Consider the following 19,777-nt stretch of genomic DNA (forward strand, 5'->3'; position numbering starts at 1 on the left):
GGGCCCAGCCGCTCCGCGGCATGTGGGATCTTCCCGGACCAGGGCACGAACCCGCGTCCCCTGCATCGGCGGGCGGGATCTCAACCACTGCGCCACCAGGGAAGCCTCCATACGCAACTTTTAATGGTGGGCTTGCTGGGTCAAAGAGCAGGCACATAACTTTTGCCAAATCATCATCCAAAAATCAATTGTGCTGGGAACATAATTTACTCACTCATTCATTTTATTATCTGCCTTCCCCACTAGAACATAAACTCCTCCGGAGTAGGGGTTTTGCCTGTATTGTTCAATGCTGTGAGCCCAGTTCCCAGAACAAATATTTGTTGAGCAAATGACGTGGGTGGTAGCAAGAGCTTTTGCTAAAATTGCTGGGATAAGATACAGAGGTTAAACATACTGTTTAAAGTCACACCGTTAGTGTGGTCGGCAGAATAATGACCCCAAGGCTGTCCACGTGCTAATCTCCAGAACCTGGGAGTACGTTCCCTTACGGGGCACAGGAGTCTCTGCAGCTGTGATCAAGTTAAGGATCTTGACGCAGGGAGATAACGCGGGATTTGGTGAGCCCGGGGTAGTCACGTGGGTCCTTTCAAGCGAGTCAGAAGGAGGCGTGGCAATGGGGTCAGAGGTCAGAGGGAGAGGTTGGGCGCTGCTATTCCGCAGGCTTTGCAGGTGGAGGAGGGGCCACAAGCCAAGGGACGCAGGCGCCTCCAGGAGCTGGAAAAGGCAGGAGACTTTCTGCCCTGGAGCCTCCTGGAGGGACCAGCCCTGCCGACGCCTTGATTCTAGGGCTTCTGACTTCAGAAGTGGGAGCGGTCGTGGGAATGTGCTGCAGCGGCGGCTGTAGGAAGTCAATCCACGTAACCATGGAAGAATGAAAATAAACATGTAAGTCCCAAGCGCGAGCTGTGCCGAGGCGGGAAGGAGAGGGGAGGGAGCGGAGGAGGCTGAAGGTGCCTCTCTCCTCTCAGGGGGTCGGTGGGGTCGAGTCAGCGGCCGCACGCGGGTTGTTTCGTTTCAGCTGCGCGTAGGGACTGAGCCCCTAGAGAAGGATGGAAAGCAAACACAGAATCCGCCCCCGACGCTGAGGCGGCGGGCGGGGCTGCGTGACCTCCGCGAACGCACCTGTGCAACCCGCTCTTGCACGGCGCTCCGTTAAGGTGCGCGGACGCTCCTGGCGGCGGCGTCCGCCCACCCCCACCCCCTCCCCCTCCCCCGCCCCCGGGAGGTGCAACCGGGCGGTCGGAGTCGGAGCAGCGGCGCAGTGCCCGGCGCAAGTGCGCGCGGAGGGGGGCGTGGCCCACACCCCCTTCTCTCCTGGGGACCCACTTAACGTCCTCACTCGGCCCCCATGCGTGCGGCGCCGCCTGGCCGCGGGCTAGGCGGGTGCTTCTCTGCTAAACGTTCTGGGATGTTCACGCATGTGTTCTGAGCCTTCTGTATGCCTTGCAGATCTCTGTGCGGGGCGTAGCTCTGGCCGGGAGCCGAGGCCTGAGCACTTTGAGGGGCTCCGCACCCCCCAAGACGTGGCTTCTCCGCTGTGTCCCTGCTCCTGGAGCCTCAGCTGCCTCGTCGGGTCCATGGGGGTGGACAAGGACCCTTGCCAATACAAGCTTCAGGTTTCAGGGCTCCCGTGGAGATCACTTCTCTTGGACCTGCCCCCAATGGGTGTTGAGGGGCTCGGCTCCCCTGAGTCCAGTGTTGGGAGCGCTCCGAAGGCAGGGGGAGGTGAGGACCACAGACTGAGGCCTTGCCACCAGCTTCCGCCCTTTCTAGCTGTCACCTCGAGGGATAAGTCCCTCCCTGGGTCCCAGTCTCCTTACCTGCCCAGCAGGTATACTGGCTGCTGGGCCTTCCTGCCTTCCTATGGGGCTGAGGGTCAAATGAAGGAATTGCAGTCCTGACATCGCCAGCGGGGTCTGCGGTGGACTGAGGAACTGAGGGCTGAATGTGTGCTATTATCTCTCCGTCCTGTCCACACACTGGGCCGCTTAAACCACAGAAGGAATGTGTCTTCAGACACCCTAACTGGAGACATCCTCGAAACCGAATCCTGCAGAGTGCTGTTTAGGGCAGCCAAGTCGACAAAGCCTGTCTCAGGAATGCAAGTTCATTTAACATTTGAAAAAAATCAGTCACCATATTAATAGATTAAGTAAGGAAAACCGCATGACCATCTCAGTAGAAACAGAAAAGCTGTTTGAAAAAATCAATATCCAATCAGATTTTTTAAAAAATCTTAGAAAACTAGGAAAAAAGGGAACTTCCTCTGTCTGATAAAGGCCACCGCTAACGCTGTATTTAATGGTGGAAGACCATTAAATTCCTCAGACCAGAAAGAGACAGCAGGTCCACTTCCACCACTTTAGCCCACTTTGTGCTGGAGGTTCTATCCAGTGCAGTAAAGCAAGAATAAGAAACAAAATGCGTTGAGGTTGGAAAAGAAGTAAAACCGTCTTTATTTGCAGATGACATGATTGCCTGTGTGGAAAACCCCAAGCACTATACAAAATAGCTACTAGAACTACTGAGTTTAGCGAGACTGCAGGATACAAATCAATAAACAAAAATCAATTTCTCTAGACTAGCAACAACGAGAAATTGAAATAAAAAATCAACACCATTTATAGTAGAACATATATTAAACTTAGGGATAAATCTAAGAGGCTAAAAACTGCAAAGCATTTTTAAAGACATCAAAGGAGACCTAAATAAACAGAGTCTCTGTTCCTTGTTTGGAAGATATCATTGTCATGATGTCATTTGTCCCCAGATTGATCCATAGATTCAAGGCGATCGCATTCGAATTCCCAGCAACCTTTTTCATAGACATTGGCTCGTTCTAATGCTTATATGGAAATGCAACAGGGCTGGAACAGTCAAAACAGCTCTGAAGAATGAAATCGGGGGCCTAAAGCTGCCTGATTCTAAGCATTCTTTCATGCACTCATTTGCCATCCTTATATCTTCCTTGGTGCAATGTCTGTTCAACTCTTTGTCCTTCTTTTAAACGTTGAGATGTTCGTTTTCTTTACTACTTTGAGTTTTGAGCAGAGGGGCAACTCTGGGTGACGTGTCCAAACCTGCGGTGGAAGCTCTAGGCCCGCTTGGTGGTCTACCTGGTGGTCAGCCGCCAGGGGACAGGCCTCGATCGTTAAAGCCCCATCGGGGGACAGACAGGAGATATGTGGGGCCCCTGTGGTGCAGGCGAGGCTGTGAAGCTGACCACCTTTCTGGGAGGAAGGAGAGGTGACAGGGAGGGATGCGGTCGGTCTGGCCACGGGCTCTAGAGGCACAAATGTGGACAACTTTTCGCCCAACGACTCTCGGATGAGTCTTTTTTTGTTTGTTTTTTTTGAGAACAGCAGACAGGCAGCGGGCTGGGGGCACAGGCCTGAGTACAAAGAGCTGGATTTGGTTCCCAGCTGCCGCTCCTGAGATACGTCACCTATCACCTGGGGCTGTGGAAGCCACGGTCTGTAAGGGGAGTGATGGCGGTGTCTGCTCAAAGTTGTTCGAAGGGTTGATTGAGCTACGTGACAGCCTGAGCTACTGTTACCTTCTTTTACCGTTTGATTTTTTTTTTTTTTTTTCGGTACGCGGGCCTCTCACCGTTGCGGCCTCTCCCGTCGCGGAGCACAGGCTCCGGGTGCGCAGGCGCAGCTGCCACGGCGCACAGGCCCAGCCGCTCCGCGGCACGTGGGATCCTCCCGGATCGGGGCACGAACCCGCGTCCCCCGCATCGGCGGGCGGACTCTCAACCGCTGCGCCACCAGGGAAGCCCTACTGTTTGATATTTTGAAACAATGACCTGACGTCTATAGTGTGTGTCACACGTGTGTGCACCGTGTGGGAATACATATGTGTACCTTTGTGTGTGTGTGTGCCTTGCGTGCCTGCACAGTTGTGTCTGTGTGTGTGGAGGGGAGGCCCCCCCACAAGGCCCCCGACTGTAAGAGGTGCAGCTCTGAGAGAGAGGTTTCCGCACAAAGGACGTGGCAGGTCTCGCTCCGGGCAGAGACCCGGGAAGCACAGGCCAGAGCGCGAGGAGACCAGTCCCAGCCGGGACGAAGGGCGCTCGGGCCAGGCCGCGCGCGGGGAGAAGCTCGGGGAACCTTTGTCCTGGGAGCCTCGCTCTCCCTCCGGGCCCGGCTCCGTCGAGGGAGCGTGGCTTAATTTTTGAGGCTGAAACGTGAGTTAACGTCTTCCTTACAGACAGAGTCCAGCTAATACGTGTAGGTGGAGCGAGAGCAAAGCGGGTCAGCCCCACAGCAGTGCGGCCCTGCTGCCCCACGACGGACCTTGAAAGCAGCAGCCCTGGTCTTTCCCCAGCTGTGGACACGCGTGATCTCGGGACAGGCCCGCACGGGGAGGGGGGAGCTGGGGGAGGGAGGCAGGAACTCTTCTGTGCACCTCACCTGATCTCAACGCGAAGGGCTTGTGCGCGAGCTCTCAGCTGGAAACAGGCGCTGGGTGCGCTGTGAGTCTCGCGTGTACCCGGCGCTGCTTGTTCCGGCCTCTCCTGGGGCCTCGCGTTGCAGGGACGAGCAGGGCTGTGAACGCAGCCCGCGGTCCCGAGGGTGCACTTGCTGCTTCGTCTTCGGGGCAGCACGGAGGGCCTGTGTGAGCCCTGAGCTGGTCGTGGCTCTGAACCGAGGACCGACAGCACCAAAGAGCGGGCCTCTCCCATAAAGTCCAGGCCTGGGCCAGGGGTGCGGGCTCCACAAGGCACCGGCCTGGGCTGAACTTAACAGACCTGATTCCTCCCCACTCCTGAGGCTGCAAGTCCAAGATCGAGGTGCTGGCAGATTGGACCCCAGCTCGCGGTGGCCACCTTCTCGCCGAGTCCTGGCGTGGAGGGGAGCGCGGGCTCTGGTCTCCTCTCGTGAGGGCGCTGCTTCCATCGTGGGCCCCACCGTACGACCTCATCTATCCCTGATGACCCGCACAGCTGATGCCCCCACACTGGGGGTTCAGCACCTGCATCCTGGGGAGACGCCATCTGTCCGCAGCACCGGCCAGCACGCGCCTCCGAATCTTGGCCGCCCCAGACCCATCTCAGAAAACGGCCCCAAACTGAGAAGCCGTTTGAGTCTTCTGCCTCCGTCTTCCCTGTCGGCTCTGCCTCCGAAATCTGTCGTCCGTCCCTCACTTTCTCCTCCTCTCCCCACAGCCGCCTCTGCCTCCCAGCGTCCATTCCCCACCCAGCAGATACTGAACCTTTTAAGCCATCTCTCCGAGTAGCCCGCGCCCCTCTTAGAATCCCCTACCTCGCCAGGGTCCACACCCACCCGCCCCGTGCTGTCTGTGGGACGCCCTGGGGTCCCACTTCAGCGGGACCTCCCCGTTGCCGGGGCCACTTTGTCCCTCGCCCTCCCGGCCCGCTTTCTTGAGCTGTTTATCCCCACGTGAGAGTCCTGTTTACTGCATCCTGTGTCGATTGACCTTGGTCTTCTGGAACATCTGCTCCGCCCGGGGACGGGGACCCACCACAGTGCCTCACCCGCACCTCCAGTGTCCACAAGGCTCTGAAAATGGACATTCTGCCCATAACCATTTGCCAGAAAACCCCGAACTGACCTGGACTCATGTGGTCGCCAAACCTGATGGGAATGACTCGAGCCACTGTGGTCTGAACTTAGCCTGTGGTCTGAATGTTCTCGGGGGCCGTAAGGGAGGTTGATGTGTTTGATTCTGGGGGGCTCTCCTCCAACCCTGGAGAGCGTTACAGACACAGAGTGTACGCACCGTCACAGCTTCCCAAACTAGGCATCATCCGAGTTCAAAGCCATCTGGCCCCTGGGCTGCCAGCTCTCTCTGCTTTCATCCTCTGCTCCCTGGTCCTTGTACTCTGGGCGGGATGCTTTCTTCTACCAGCAGAATTAAATCTGTCACGTTTCACGGACTGCACTAGTCTGGTAGTTCAGAGGGAGAAAGGAGGTGATGATGCAAGCGTAGCGCAGTGTTAACAACAGGCCGCTCCGGGAGAAGAGCGTGAGCGTCTCCGGACTGTCCTCACGCCCGCGCGCTCTTCTGCAGGTTTGGAACCGTTTTGGCATAAAGAGTTAGAAGCCCACCCACGTCCCGTGTCACTCCTGCCTGCCCCTCCCTCAGCATCTCCCATTTAATCTCAGCTTGTTGCCTTATTACCATTAATATCGTGTTCCACGGGCTCCCAGCTTTGCTAGAATCTCACTGAGATAGCTTTGCAAATGCTGCCTGCAATTTACATGTTGTTTTTGTAGCCGGTCATTTCAACGGATACCTCTTCCCCTGTGAGTATGGTTCTTTGCCGGCTTTCTTAATTTCTTTGGTCCTCTGTCTTCCCTGATCTTTGCAGAGGCCCCACTTACCTCATTGACTGAAACACAAAGCCCCCAAGCTGATGCTCAGGGGTGAACAGTGAATGGGCTGCCCTACCCCGCAACCACCTCTTGGCACTTCCTTGCTTCCAGGAGCCCCTGCTGTCCCGGGGGTGGGTCTCCTGATCCTGCGGTCTGACTGTCCTTCCATGAAGGAGTGTACCCCTTGCCAGCCGGACCCCCATCACCCGGAACGCAGGCTGGAGGTGGGCGCGAAGCGGCTGGGGCACGCGCAGCCAGCACACAGGGCGCGGGAGCTTCTCGTGGGCCTTGAGCAATGGTTCTAATTCCAGCAGTGTCGAAACTTTTCTGTGTTTCACAAGCATCGCCTCTGTGGTGTCTGCACAGGGGAGACTGTGCCATGAGTTACTGAAGTGTTGCTGTCAACTCTAGTGCTGAAGTGAATTTATTTAAAAACAGAAAGGGAGGGAGGGAGGAGAAAAGTAGGCAGAGGCTGCTGCGAACCGGAAGACTGGGTGGCAGGGCTGTCGCTCTGTCTGAAAACACCGTATCTGTGAGCGGGTTCCTTTCCTTAGACCCACCCTGGCCCTTTCTTGCTCACCACTCGTCGCACGCCCATCACTTGCAGGGTTAATGTTGCCCCGAGGTACCCCGTCTGGTTTCACACCCGGGCAAGCAGGGTCCGGCCGGACAACAGCCCCGCGGGCCTTTGGGGGTGGTTCGCGCTCCCCCCCGGGCGGGTGGGAAGGAGAGCGGGTACTGGTCCCGTCTTCCCAGGGCCGGAGAGCCTCAGACCCTGGGGCAGGGAGCCTGGGAGTCCTGGAGGTGAGCTCCGGGGACCCTGAACGGGAGGAGACCGACGGGAAGAGCTGACTTGGGACCAGGGAGCCACGTGCCTGCGCCCTCAGGGCGGGAGCCGACTCGGAGCAGCGCCAGCTCCGGGGAGGGGGGGAGCCTCCATCTGGGGCCTCGGGCTGCGGGTCCCCCCCGCCCCCCGTGCGGGTGTGACCCCGCGTGGCCGGGCGGCCGGGCCTGTGCCCTGGGCCAGCAGAGGCACAGAGCGATTCGGGACCTTGGGCCCAGGAGCCCGGCATCAGAGTCTGTGTTCAAAGCCCCAGGGGCCAAGGGGCCTCCTCCAAGGGTCTCCCCGCAGCCGAGACGCCCTCATTCTTGCTCAGTCCCTCCACAAGGACCCTGGCGTCCCGCCCCGGCTCAAGCCCCACCGCCCCGCCCACCTCCTCACGGGGAGCCCTCACCCCGCAGTGCTTCTCGCCGGAGGTCCTGAAAGGGCGGGGCAGGCCCTCTGGCGGCCCCTGGCCCGCAGCAGCACCTCCGTCCCGGAGAGCGGTCGCTCCCGCGCCCGAGGTCGCGACTTCGGCCACGTGCTTGAACAAAGTGTGTTATCCTGCCCTTAACCTTGCTTTTCAAATCAACCCCCTACTTAAACATACTTATCTTAAAGGAAACGCCGTAGGTCTCCCATACAAGGAATACCAGTGCTTTCCTCATAGACCTTAAAATAAATAGCAAACGATTAAAATGTAAAACACTCATCCAAGGACCACCTACCATCAGGAACACTTCCTCCTAGTACCTTCCGAAATCACGCGTTCATCTGCAATTGTTTGTGTGACCCGCTGTGAACATTCAACCTTTCAAGGAAGAGGGGAAGCAAAGTAAGTAGCTTGAGGAGACAGAAACGTACAGAAGAGGGTTAAAAGGGCTGGGAAGGGAGGTGCCTCTGAAATGACCACCTGCAGGACCACAGGGAGATGGCAGCCCTCGCCCTGCCTTTTCACGGGCGGCTTCTCCAGAGTCGCTGGTTTGGGTTTCCCTCTGCGTTTTCAGTGGGCAGGTCTTTTCATTTGTTTACCTCGCTTGTTTTTCTCTCATCGTACATGTCAGCTCCCTTCCGGCAGGGGCTTTTCTGTTTTTATTTCTCTTTTTTTTCACAGCTATAGATGAAAATGTGCTGCCTGGATGAATGTGGCGAGTTTTGTGTTTTTCCTGTGTTGATGAGAACTTGGAAGGGTTGCAGCCAAAGCTGCCCTAGTCCATTTCTAAGGAGACGATCTGTTTGTATTTATTGACACAATGAAGTTTTGAAATGTTTTCTGGTCAAACCCATTACCTTTTCCTTATTGTTTTAATCTTTGGTTTCATGTTTATTAAGTTCTCCCTCACCCCCAAGATTACATAAATATTCACTTTAGAATGCTTCTAGTGTTTTCATGGTTTCATTTTACGTTTGAATCTTTAATCCATCTAGAACACGGAACGGGAATCTAATTTTATTTAATTTCAGCAGGTTGGCGATTTGCCCAAACTGTTAATTGAAAAAGGCCCTTGCTTTTTCCACTGATTTGAAAGGTCATCTTTTTATGTATCAAATGTTTGTGTAACTTCAGGCTGACATGTAGACTTTCTATTGTTTTCCATTCCATTCTTGTATCAGGAGTTCAGCGTTTAAAGGATTTTAGCCTTCATCTCTGACCATTGCACCCCCCACCCTCTTGCTTTCCTTTTCAAATATTTCTGCTAGAAAATGGACATTTACAAAATAGTATGTCCTTATACACACTACCAAATGTAAATTAGATAGCTAGTGGGAAGCTGCCGCATAGCACAGGGAGTTCACCTCTGTGCTTTGTGACCACCTAGAGGGGTGGGAGAGGGAGGGTGGGAGGGAAGGAGACGCAAGAGGGGAGAGATATGGGAACATATGTATATGTATAAGTGATTCACTTTGTTGTAAAGCAGAAACTAACACACTATTGTAAAACAGTTATACTCAAATAAAGATGTTAAAAAAAATAGTATGTCTCTCTATCCAGAGACACGTGTTTCTCTCCATCAACTCAATGATTTTTATTTCTCAGGTGAGAGCTGGAGCCTCCTGTCCTGTGTGTGTGTTTCCTTGTTTAGTTTATTCCTGGGATTCCTAATTTCTCATTGAATTGTGCATGGGATCTTTTTTCCAATATATTTTGTTACAGTTATTTTAGGGCGCTGGGCAAGCCACAGGTTTTGTATATTTATTTTGTAACTGGCCACCAAACTGAATTCTCTTTTCAGCTGGAACAGCTTTTCCCCCCGTGGCTTCCCTCGGAGGTGGCAGCCCAGGCAGCAAAGGCTGAATCCAGGCACTCCTCCCCCGATGGCTCCGGCTTGGCGTGGGGAAGGAGGCACTTTACCCTCCATCAGCATCCGGGGGTCCATCTCCAAGCAAAATATTTTTTCCGTGAAGGAGCTTCTTTTACGTCAGTTGGTATTTTGGTCAGGATTTACAGAACGTACTCTGCAACAAGTTCAAAACACACCGCTTTCTAAAACCAGGCCTTTTCCAGCAAGATCGACAACAAACGTGTTACTTTTCTCACACCTCGGACATGCAGGAAAATGTGTGCTCAGGGAGCTGGCCGAGCGCCCGCCTGGGGAAAGTGCCAGGCGGGGTGAATGCCCTGGGCCAGGGGCTCGGCTCGTTCTTGTTTGCCAGACTCTGAAGAGCTGCTAAGAGTCCCTGCAAACCCCACGGGCGCCCAGGGCCTTGGAGGGAGCTGGCCGCCTTTCCCCAGAGGACGGAGGGGTGTCTGCAAGGCAGAGTCCCATGGCTTTACCCGCGGGGTGCACCATCCACTGTGTTCTGTCTCCAGCCTCACGCATGCCCGCACCCCCGTGTGGGCACCAGGAGGGAGGTGCCTTTCTGCCCTCTTTAAGAAGAGGGGCTGCAGGTTCTTACGTGGTTTTTTGGGGAGTATATTCTTTTATTTATTTATTTACGGCTGCGTTGGGTCCTCGTTGCTGCGCGCGGGCTCTCTCTAGTTGCGGCGAGCGGGGGCTACTCTTTGTTGTGGTGCACAGGCTTCTCACTGCGGTGGCTTCTCTTGTTGCAGAGCATGGGCTCTAGGCACGCAGGCTTCAGTAGTTGTGGCTCGCAGGCTCAGCAGTTGTGGCTCACGGGCTCTAGAGCGCAGGCTCCGTAGTTGTGGCGCACAGGCTTAGTTGCTCCGCGGCACGTAGGATCCTCCCGGACCGGGGCCCGAACCCGTGTCCCCCGCATCGGCAGGCGGCCTCCCAACCACTGCGCCATCAGGGAAGCCCCTGGAGTGTATATATATGTATTTTTTTAACATCTTTATTGGAGCACAACTGCTCTACAATGGTGTGCGAGCTTCCGCTCTACAACAAAGCAAATCAGCCATACCCACACATACGCTCCCACATCTCCTCCCTCCCGCGTCTCCCTTATGTTAAGTATTTGCTCCAGGCCTTGTAGACAGTCAGGGACAGAACCTGGGTTTGAACCGAGTTTAACCTGGCGATTCACAAACATTCTGGTCTGGGATCCCTTTTTAAATAAATTAATTTTAATTAGAATGGAGAAACGTTGAAACGCAAGGATACACAGCACAGGTCTCATTGGCTGTCGGAGCTGCGACTGCAGGACAGCACGTCACCCTGAAGATGCTGCTGTACCCTCAGCAGAGGTGAGAGAGGAAAACACCCCCCGGCACTACCACGAGCATGGTTTCACCCCAAGACCCCCTGAAAGGGTCTTGGGGACCCAGAGCTCTCTGGACCAACGTCGAGAACCCCCGCTATAAACCGCGGAGCAGCAGGCCTCTGTGGGCACCAATGGAGGTGACTCTGCTTCTCCCTGGGAGGACGGGTCCAGACAAGTCCATCGTGATAAGGAGACGGGGAGGAGGGAGGAGAGAGGAGAGGGAGAGGGTGAGGTGGGGACCAGGGGGCCAGCGCGTTTGCCCAGCGACTCCAGCCGCTGCCCCGGGGACACCAGGACCACCCCTGCCCACCGACACTGAGCAGACAGAGGCTGCCCGGTCACAGTGACCTGCTGGAACGGTGCAGTGATCTGCCCAGGTCTCCCAGCCCAGGAGAGGCCCCCGCCCGGTGCGTGGCCGATGGCTGGCTGGCTGAGCGGGACCCGTAGGCCCCCCTGTTCCAGCAGCTCCCCCGTCAATCACAGAACCTCTAGGCATCGTTCTGGCTAATCGGGGTGGTCACGGGGCCTCAGGTGGATGGCAGCCTGCAGCGGACAGGGACACGTGACTCTCTTCTCGATGGTCCTCGTGATGCTAAGGCCCATCAGTGGCCCCCACAGAAGCCTTTCTTCACGTAGCTCCTGTGCCAGCCGTTCCCCCAGCCCCCAGCTCCCCCCGGCTGGCCGCAGACACACAGCAGAGGCTGCACCCTCGGCGGCCTGGCCCCGGCCAGGGCCACCAGGACTGGGCACTGAGTTGTCTACTCCACGTCATCCCTGCTCAGCGCTGGGACGAGGCCACAGCTGTGCCAGCCATGCGGGCCGTCCCCTCGGCCACAGCCCCCTCTCCTCCCCACCACCTCCCTGTCCCCCTGGAGCCGAGTCAGATTCAGTTGCTTCTGGCCTGTTCTCTCTGCCACTGTGTCCGGCGGGGCCCTGACGTCCCACACGTCAGAGTGTCCCGCCAGCTGAGCTGCCACTGACTCCCGGCCGAGCGCAGGTGGGATCCGGGCCCCGCTCTTGGGGAAGGCACAGCTCAGCCGGGGAGGTGAGATCCTCCCCAAAGCAAAGGGGACAGCATTCCCAGGGCCAAGGGGAGTGGCAGGGGCATAGGGGGCTTCGGAGGAGGGCGGCACTCAGCTGAGGGAGATGTGGACGTCGTCAGGCGACCGAAAGCTCCCCTCCGTGGGCCAGGGCTTTGCAAAGGCTGTTGCTGCTGCGATGACGCTACCAGGCACAAGCGCCTTCATCTCTGAGGCTCAGTCTCCACATCCGTGGAATGGGAGTGACAACAGAACCTAGAGCGGGCCTGCGGTAGCAAGACTACCTGTACTTCGGCCGCCCAAAGGCCCCCTGGGCCCAGTGCCCCGTGGTGCCGTATCCGAGCACAACCACGAGGCCACCTGTGAGCAGCCGGCGGGCTCCCGGGAAGCAGCTCACGTGCTCCTCGTCTCCAGCGCTGGTCCTGCGCCCAGCCAAGCGGAGCCTCGTTCTTCCTCCGTTTAATCACTAACTCTCCGCTCCGTCCTCCCTCCCCCGCTCGAGGGAGTGTTATGAATGGAATGTACCGATTCCGGCCTGAGCGCGCGCAGGAATGCGCCCGACCTCCCCCGGGCGCGGCGCTCCGCCCAGAGCCCAGCCGGATGCTCCGCCGCCCGCAGGGGGAAGGCACGGGGGTGCGGGGGGAGGGGGGGAGACGGTGGTGGTGCTGAGCGCGTCTGGGGGGCGACGTCCAGGGGGGCGCTGGCCTCCGGGGCGGCGGGGGCACGAGCACCTCAGCCCAGGACGTGCGCAGGAGCGAGCGCGCGCGCACACCGCAGAATGCACCGACACACTAAAGGGACCACACGGCCTTTGTGCACAAGCAGGCAGTGCAGGTGGGACACAGACAGTGGTCTATACCATCCACACCACGCTCTCCGCAAACAAATACACATAGTAAGGGTGTTTGCGCACACAGAGCCATGCATTCACAGGCGAGGTGCTTACCTACATGTGCACATAAGCATTGCAGTGGAGTGCACACACAGACGACCTTCAAACGCACTTGGAGGGAGGCCCTCGGTGAGCGGCCTGTCTCCTTAGTGGACAAGCCAAAGGCAAAGGGCCCTGAAGTCCTGGGCACAGAAAACCGCGTCTAGCTCCCCCAGGGGGAGGAGCACCCTCGATTCCTCTCTGGCCGAGCCCAGCCCCTGCCCTGCTGGCCTGGCCTTTGGGGCCCGAGGCCTCCTGGGAAGAGCTGCCCAAGGGGCTGTTGGGGGCCAGGCTTCTTCCTCGGGGGCTCCCGCTAGCTGAGGTTTCAGCGCTTGTGCCTTTGTGCTTGTGTCCAACCGTGACAGGAGGGCTTTAGGAGTGGCAGCCGCTGCCCAGGAAAACGGAGCTGCGGTAGGGCCCCTGGGCCTGGCCGCACAGCGCGCGCCCTCCCCTCCAGCCTCTCGCTGCCGCTGCCGTGGCCGTCAGCCAACCCTGCGGTCCCTGTGGGCTCCGGCACTTCCGTGGGCAAGCTCCCCCTGGGCGCCATGTTGTCCCACGGGTAAACACCCTCGGGGCCTCATGGGAACCGGGCACCCTGCCAAAAGTTTCATTCATTGGTCCCGCCATTCACCCACCCATCCAGGAGTCACTTGCCGAGTGCTTGTCACTCAGGACGCCCCAGTCCCCACCCCCACCCCCCTGCGAGCATCCAGCTCACAGATGCGCTCCGTTTGGCCTTGCTATGATTTTAAAACTTTTGATCTCCTATAGACCCCAGGTTTCTGTCGTTTTGGAAAAACTGGGACTCTCTGACGTCAGGCCTGCCCAGCTGCCTCCTGGGGGTCACCCTTCCATCCGCCTCTCGCGGGCTGTGCTCATCTTGGGGCTGCTTGACCCCCCCCTCCAAGTCGACCTTTGTGTTTGGCCCACAGGGTGTTTCTGGCGGGGCCCCCAGCCTGGGCAGGGGCAGCCCCCAGTGGCTGGAGGAACTGGATGAACTCCCCTAACTTGGAACTCTGGGCATATGCGCGTTTTAAACGTGAGGCAGGCAGGGAATCTAAGTGTTTTGGGAGAAAGGCCAATGGGACCACGAGGTGGCAAGCCTTGGATTCTTCATACATGACTGTAGCTTGAAACATCTCGGGCGCTGCGCTTACGTGAAGCCAAGCGGAGCGCTGCCCGCTTCTGTCCGAGATGCCCCTTTGGAGGAACACCCGCTGCTGCGTGGCCAGGCTTCGGGATGGGGGGGGGGGGTCCACTCCCGGCGGCTCTGACCCCACAGAGCCCCGGGCCACCTCCCGTCTCCGAGTCTTTGATGACACGTCCCCGCGTTTCTGACTTGCAGTTTGCGTCGTCCTTTGCTTTCATTGGTGGACGTCTGGTTGCAGGCTGAGGTCCAGAGCCCAAGTGAGTGGCCCAGACACGTCCTCCAGCCCCGAGGCATCGCCCCGCCAGTTCAGGCCCAGCACCTGCACGTCCACTCCTGGGTGGTCTGTTTGTTCTGATAATGAGAACACAGTGCAAGGTGCAACAGGACGTTTGGACAGTTGCACAGCTATCCTGCCGACAGCAGGGTGACGCAGCGGGGGGGGTCGGCTACGTCCCTCTGCGAGGCTGTCTCTGAAGGGGTCTGTGTCCTCACACCCGGGCAACAGGCCCCGTGGAAAGAGGACCTGCCCGGGAAGTGTCCCACACCCCCAAGCTGCCTGTGGGTTCCTTTCCCTGCCCTCGCCCCATGGCGTGGCCCTGCTCCTCTCCTCCTCCCACCGATGCCGGGGAGAGGGTGTGAGCCCACGAGTCTGTCATGCCCGCGCCCATCCTGGCCCCCTGCTTTCCTGGGCCCGACTCTGGGTGCCGATGCCTTCCCGACCCACAGAGATGGACACAGACCCAGAAAAGGGGAGGAGTGTTCCTGAAATGACTGGGATTGGGGTTTGGTTACGATGGGAAGTGGAGAGAGATTAATTGGAGGGATGAGTTCCCTTTAAGATGCTGCTTTACGGGCTAAAATTCATCCGACCGCATGGACTTCGCATTAAGTTTTTAAAGAAAGTCTCTAACTTTTAATTTCATCAAAACTTGGTTGATTTTATTTCTTATATTGCTCTTTACTCTCATGTTTCACGTCTAATTGAGGCCTGGGGGGCTTCCGCGCCAGGCCTCTGCGCTGCTGAAGCCTCATGGCCTGCATTCGGGGAGCTCAGCTCACCCCACAGGGACAGGGGCCGCTGTTCACAGGCCCTTTCTCTGCTCTGAGACTCTGGGCGGAGCGGCCGGGACCGGCAGGACGGGAGTAGGGGAGGAGGAGGTGGTCGCGTGCTCCGTGGAGGCCAGGGCGAGAGGCCGCGTATCTTGGGGCCTTGCTCCTGGCAGGAGGGTTGCCACACATCCCTCTGTGCCCCGTCCAAGCCAGTTTCTCAAGAGGCAGCAGAAAGCCCTGGAAATGCTGAATCACACGCTGGCCTGGGCCGCCGAGCTGATGTAACCCCTCTCTCCATTGTGCAATGGGATGAAAGGGCCAGCGGGGAGGGGAAGCACACGCGGGAACTTGGTCTCATGCAGCCGTCCGACGGGGCCAAATCATCCAACACACTGGCCGGCCATGCCCGCCCAGGAGGGCGCCCGGTGGGCAGGAGCCGAGGCGCCCGCTACATGCTGAAGCGCCTACTGGGTGCTCTGCCGTGTGCCCCACAGCCCCGGTGGGACCAGCACAGACGCCTGGCACCTCCCGCCCTGCAGCAGGTCCAGGCCCCGGGACCTCTGTGCCCTCCCCAGGCTCCTCCAAGGTCTTGGACCCCAGGGCTGAGCGGCGTCCGCAACGCCCTGACACAGCGGCAGAGGCGCCTGGCTGTGCCGACTCAGCCAGGCCGGCCGCCCGCGGCTCTTTTCCCCGGGACCTTAGAGCGGCCTGCCCAGACCCTAGAACGTGGCCCCCAGAGGTTTCCAGCAGAAGCAGGATTCCAGATGGTCTGCTGCACTCTACCGCCCCCCTCCGGTCAGGCTGCAGGGCCGCCCACAGGTCCAGCCCTGGTCTGGTCCGTGCGTCAGGGCACCAGGAGGAAGGCCCTTCGCGCCGGGATGGTGCCTCTGTTGTTATCTGTACGAGGGTCCTCAGGGGACTTGCCAGCTCACTTGCATCACATAAGAAGAGGAACCTTCCTGGCCTCGGGCCAGCCTCGGGCCAAGCCTGGCACCCTCTTTTCTTTGCTCTCTTTCTCCTTCATGAGAGTGAAAAGATCTAGGAACTGTCCCTGCTCCGTCAGGCGCTGTGCAACCTCCCGGGGCCTCACTTTCTCCATCCATAACCTGGGGCTCTTGGGCTGAGCGGTTCTGTGCTCTTCCAGACACTGAGATGCAGGGCAATTGAAGAACGTTTCCGGCCTCCAGGAAAAGATGCACTAACGGGGCCTTTTCCCTTTGTGGAGGCTGGGAAGGAGGAAGACGGAAAGAGCACAGGCTGGCAAGCCCCTCTCTTTGCCCCCTGCATCCGTGTGGACCGGCTGTGAGGTAGAAGAGCGAGCCTGTGCCACAGGAGGCGGCTGCGTAGAGACCTAAGAGCCCCACAAGACCCACCCCCCAGCAAGGTGCCCGCCAGCGGGGAGATAGGACTTGAATTCAGTGGCCTGGGCCTTCGAACGCACCCAGGACCGCTGTGCGCTGGATCCCTCCCCCGCCCCTTGCCCCCGGCCCAGGCCTCCCCGTCTCTCTCCTGTGCCCTCGGTCCCCACACGTGTCAGTCTTCAGTCAACACTGTCTCCGCGTCCACTGCGTCCACTCAGCCGAGTCGCAAGGCCAAACACTCACTGGGGCCAGGAAGGCCCATAAGTAAGCAAGGCATAAGCTTAACAAAAAACATCCGTCTCGGGACCGCGGTGGTGGCCACGGTGTCAGGGACTCGAGGGGTGTTGGTGAGCAGGGCACGTCCTGAGCCTGCACAGCCCTGCCGAACGTGGCCACGCAGCCCGGGGGCCCCTCGGAGCTGGGCAGGGTCCTGAGCCTTGGCCTTAAACCTTCTGAGCAGTGACGCTGTCACTGTTACTCCGTGGGTGACCGAGGCCGGCTGAGGGCTGGAGCTGCCCCAGGACTGAGGTGCTACCCTCCAGGCCCAGTGCCCTTAGCATCCCAGGCTGCCTCTGGCTCTGGGGAGACCCTTGGGGGCCACCATCACTGCTCAGCCTCCCCACAGGGCCGCAGCCACCCCGTGAGGCACGCAGGGGCTTGGAAAGTGCTTGTGGGTGGTGCTCCCCTGGGACATTTGCGGTGTCACGGACCGGCCTGCGGGAAGATGAGAAGCACGCCGGCCACTCTCCCGCGTTTCCCCAGCTGATGACCAGACAAACGCCGGGGGCAGAGCCCCTGCTGACCTGCGGCCAGATGCCCGGAGCCGCCCGGGTGAAGCCAGGTCAGATTGCCTGTGGGCAAAACGAAACCACTGCAGTTTGGGTAGTTTCTTATGTACAACAGACAACGGAGTAAACCCTTCCATGCCGTCTGTCTCGCTAAAGAGAAAGAAGGAATGGACACTGTGAAAAGTAAAAAACTCTGGAGTGGAGAAAGTGAAGCCTGGCCTCCAGGTATTTCTGTCAAAGACAATCACTGCCAATGTCCAGATAAATCTTACAAAAATCTCTTTTTAAAAATATTTATTTATTTATTTATTTATTTATTTACTTTTTGGCTGCGGTGGGTCTTCGTTGCTGCACCTGGGCTTTCTCTAGTTGCGGTGAGCGGGGGCTACTCTTCGTTGCGGTGCGCGGGCTTCTCACTGCAGTGGCTTCTCTTGTTGCGGAGCACGGGCTCTAGGGTGCTTGGGCTTCAGTAGTTGTGGCGCGTGGGCTCAGTAGTTGTGGCTAGCGGGCTCTAGAGCGCTGGCTCAGTAATTGTGGTGCACAGGCTTAGTTGCTCCAAGGCATGTGGGATCTTCCTGGACCAGGGATTGAACCCATGTCCCCTGCATTGGCTGGCAGATTCTTAACCACTGCGACACCAGGGAAGTCCCCCAAATCTCTTTTTATAAAACATGTTCTCATCCATCTATCTTTTGTGTATCTATTTATTATGTCAATCATTTATCATTTATTTATCAATCATCTATCTATATATCATCCATCTATCTATAATGTATCTATCATCTGCCTATCGTCTGTCTATATCTATCTAAATATCTATCATGGATTCTGTTGTACATACTGTAGTGTCACTTGCTTCTTCACCTTTTGGCTAACGCAGCAGTTGTGACTCTCAGGGCCCCGTGATAGCTGCAGAGAAGTCTGGCTGGCAGCAGGTTCACTGTTTCATTTTCCTCTTGCATCTAAGTGTTACTGACCACGGTTCTTGGCCTCCTTAATCAACAGAAATTGATTAGAGGCCAGAGGAGAAATTCAGGCAAGGGTTTATTGGGATTCGTGCTATAGCTGGAGAGAGTGAAAGCAAGTAACAGGTGCCCTTGCTTGCTCCCTGGCGTGGTTGATCTGGTTCCTTCTATGGGGTGGGTCCAGGGGTCGGTCTGGAGGGGTGACTTTAGGTGGTCTACGCACCCCATGGGTGGTGCTGTGTGCAGCGTGCATGCCAAGGACCCTGCTTTTTCTCCTGACTCATCAGAAGTGGCAGTTGGATTTCTGGTCTTTTTGTATCTTGTTGTTCATAATTTGCCCCAACTGAGCATGCATACGATAATTTTTGCTACTCCCTTGTACTAGTTTCTTTGTATCTGTTGCCCGAGGGGCCGTATGTCCAGGTGCAAGCCCTGCAGCAAAGGGTCCCAGGTGCCAGGTGTTACACGGCTGATGTATCCATCCGCGTCTCAGCAGCAGACAGACCACATGCTTTACAGAGTTTAAGAGAAATAGGTGAAGGGATGATTTGCAGAGGGGAGGGCTGAGTCAGGGGCGCTGTTGGCCGTCTGCTCGGGAGCCGGGCAGGCAGGTGTGTGGTTCCTGGACCCACGATGGCTGCAGCTGCACGAGGGGCAGGTCCAGGAGGGGCCGGTGGCAGCAGAGGACAGAGCTACACTACGGGGAGGTGGCGGGAAGCGGCACTAATACCCTAGCCCTGCCCTCCTGCCGCCTGCCCCCACCGGCCCAAGCCCCTGGAAGCCTGGAGGATCTGCCTGGAGCGCACGGGCCAGAAAGGGCTGGAGAAGCAGAGGGCTGGCTTCTCCTTGGGGATCAGGGCGCGGTTTTCAAGGCAGGGTTGCTGAAGGCGGCACAGGCATCGTCCTCTGGGAAGAGGGGGCCTCTCCCTGGAACTCCCGTCTTTCATCGTCCTTCACGGGCCCCGGCAGGTGCACCTGGGTGCTGAGGTACCGCGACGAGCCCACCTGGAGGAGGGGCGGCCGGATGCAGGTCCGCCGCCATCTTGGACCTGGCCGCTTCCGGTTCCGTCGCCTCCGGTTTTCCTGTCCTCCCGGCGCCGCCCACAGCCCGCGTTCCCTCAGGTGCCTTGGTGACAACCGCCTGCCTCGTAACTGCTCCTTATTCTCAAGGGGACGGCAGGCGGTCACTGGGCTGAGAAGCAGGGTGTCCGTGGCCAGCCGAGGGAGCCCCGGTGGTCACCCGGCCGTCGCCGCGTTTTCTTGTACCCCTGCGTCGTCATTTGGAGCTTGATGGCCTCACTTCTGGAAGAGACAAAACTCACTGGGCAGACTGAGGACACACGGACCAGAGAGCCAGGGCCGGCGAATAACTGAGGGGCCTGGAAGCCGGAGCGCCCTTGGGAGGCCGCCCAGGCCTGTTGAGTCAGGCCCTGGCTCCGAGCGATTAGCCCCGCGGCCTTCCCCGCAGAGGCTGCCGCCTGTCTGTTTGACCGTGGATGTTACCATAGCAACAGCGGAAGTGTTTGCTGGGGCACAAGCCCCCCTGGACCAGCCAGCAGGGAATCAGGAGCAATGCGGGGGCTGAGTGTCTTGTGGGCCCGAGAGTCCAGTGAAGGTTGGCCTTCTGAAGTCGGAACCGGGCTCTCCAGTTACCCAGGCCACTGT

General features: G+C 58.0%; 1 protein-coding gene across 2 annotated transcripts in view; it reads left to right on the top strand.

The window, feature by feature from the left end:
- The first annotated feature begins 196 nt into the window (after nt 1-196).
- Nucleotides 197-19,777, top strand: part of ALDH1L1 (aldehyde dehydrogenase 1 family member L1) — a 97,769-nt gene continuing 78,188 nt past the window's right edge. For both annotated transcript variants that reach the window (XR_010842404.1, XM_067043239.1), the window contains exon 1: nt 197-888. Coding sequence is in view for 1 of the 2 variants with exons in the window: in XM_067043239.1 (XP_066899340.1) it covers nt 875-888 (14 nt within the window). In the remaining variant the exon portion in view is untranslated. The remainder of the gene's footprint in view (nt 889-19,777) is intronic.

This window comes from Kogia breviceps, chromosome 10 (assembly GCF_026419965.1).
Source record: "Kogia breviceps isolate mKogBre1 chromosome 10, mKogBre1 haplotype 1, whole genome shotgun sequence".
In the NCBI taxonomy this organism is placed as follows: domain Eukaryota; kingdom Metazoa; phylum Chordata; class Mammalia; order Artiodactyla; family Physeteridae; genus Kogia; species Kogia breviceps.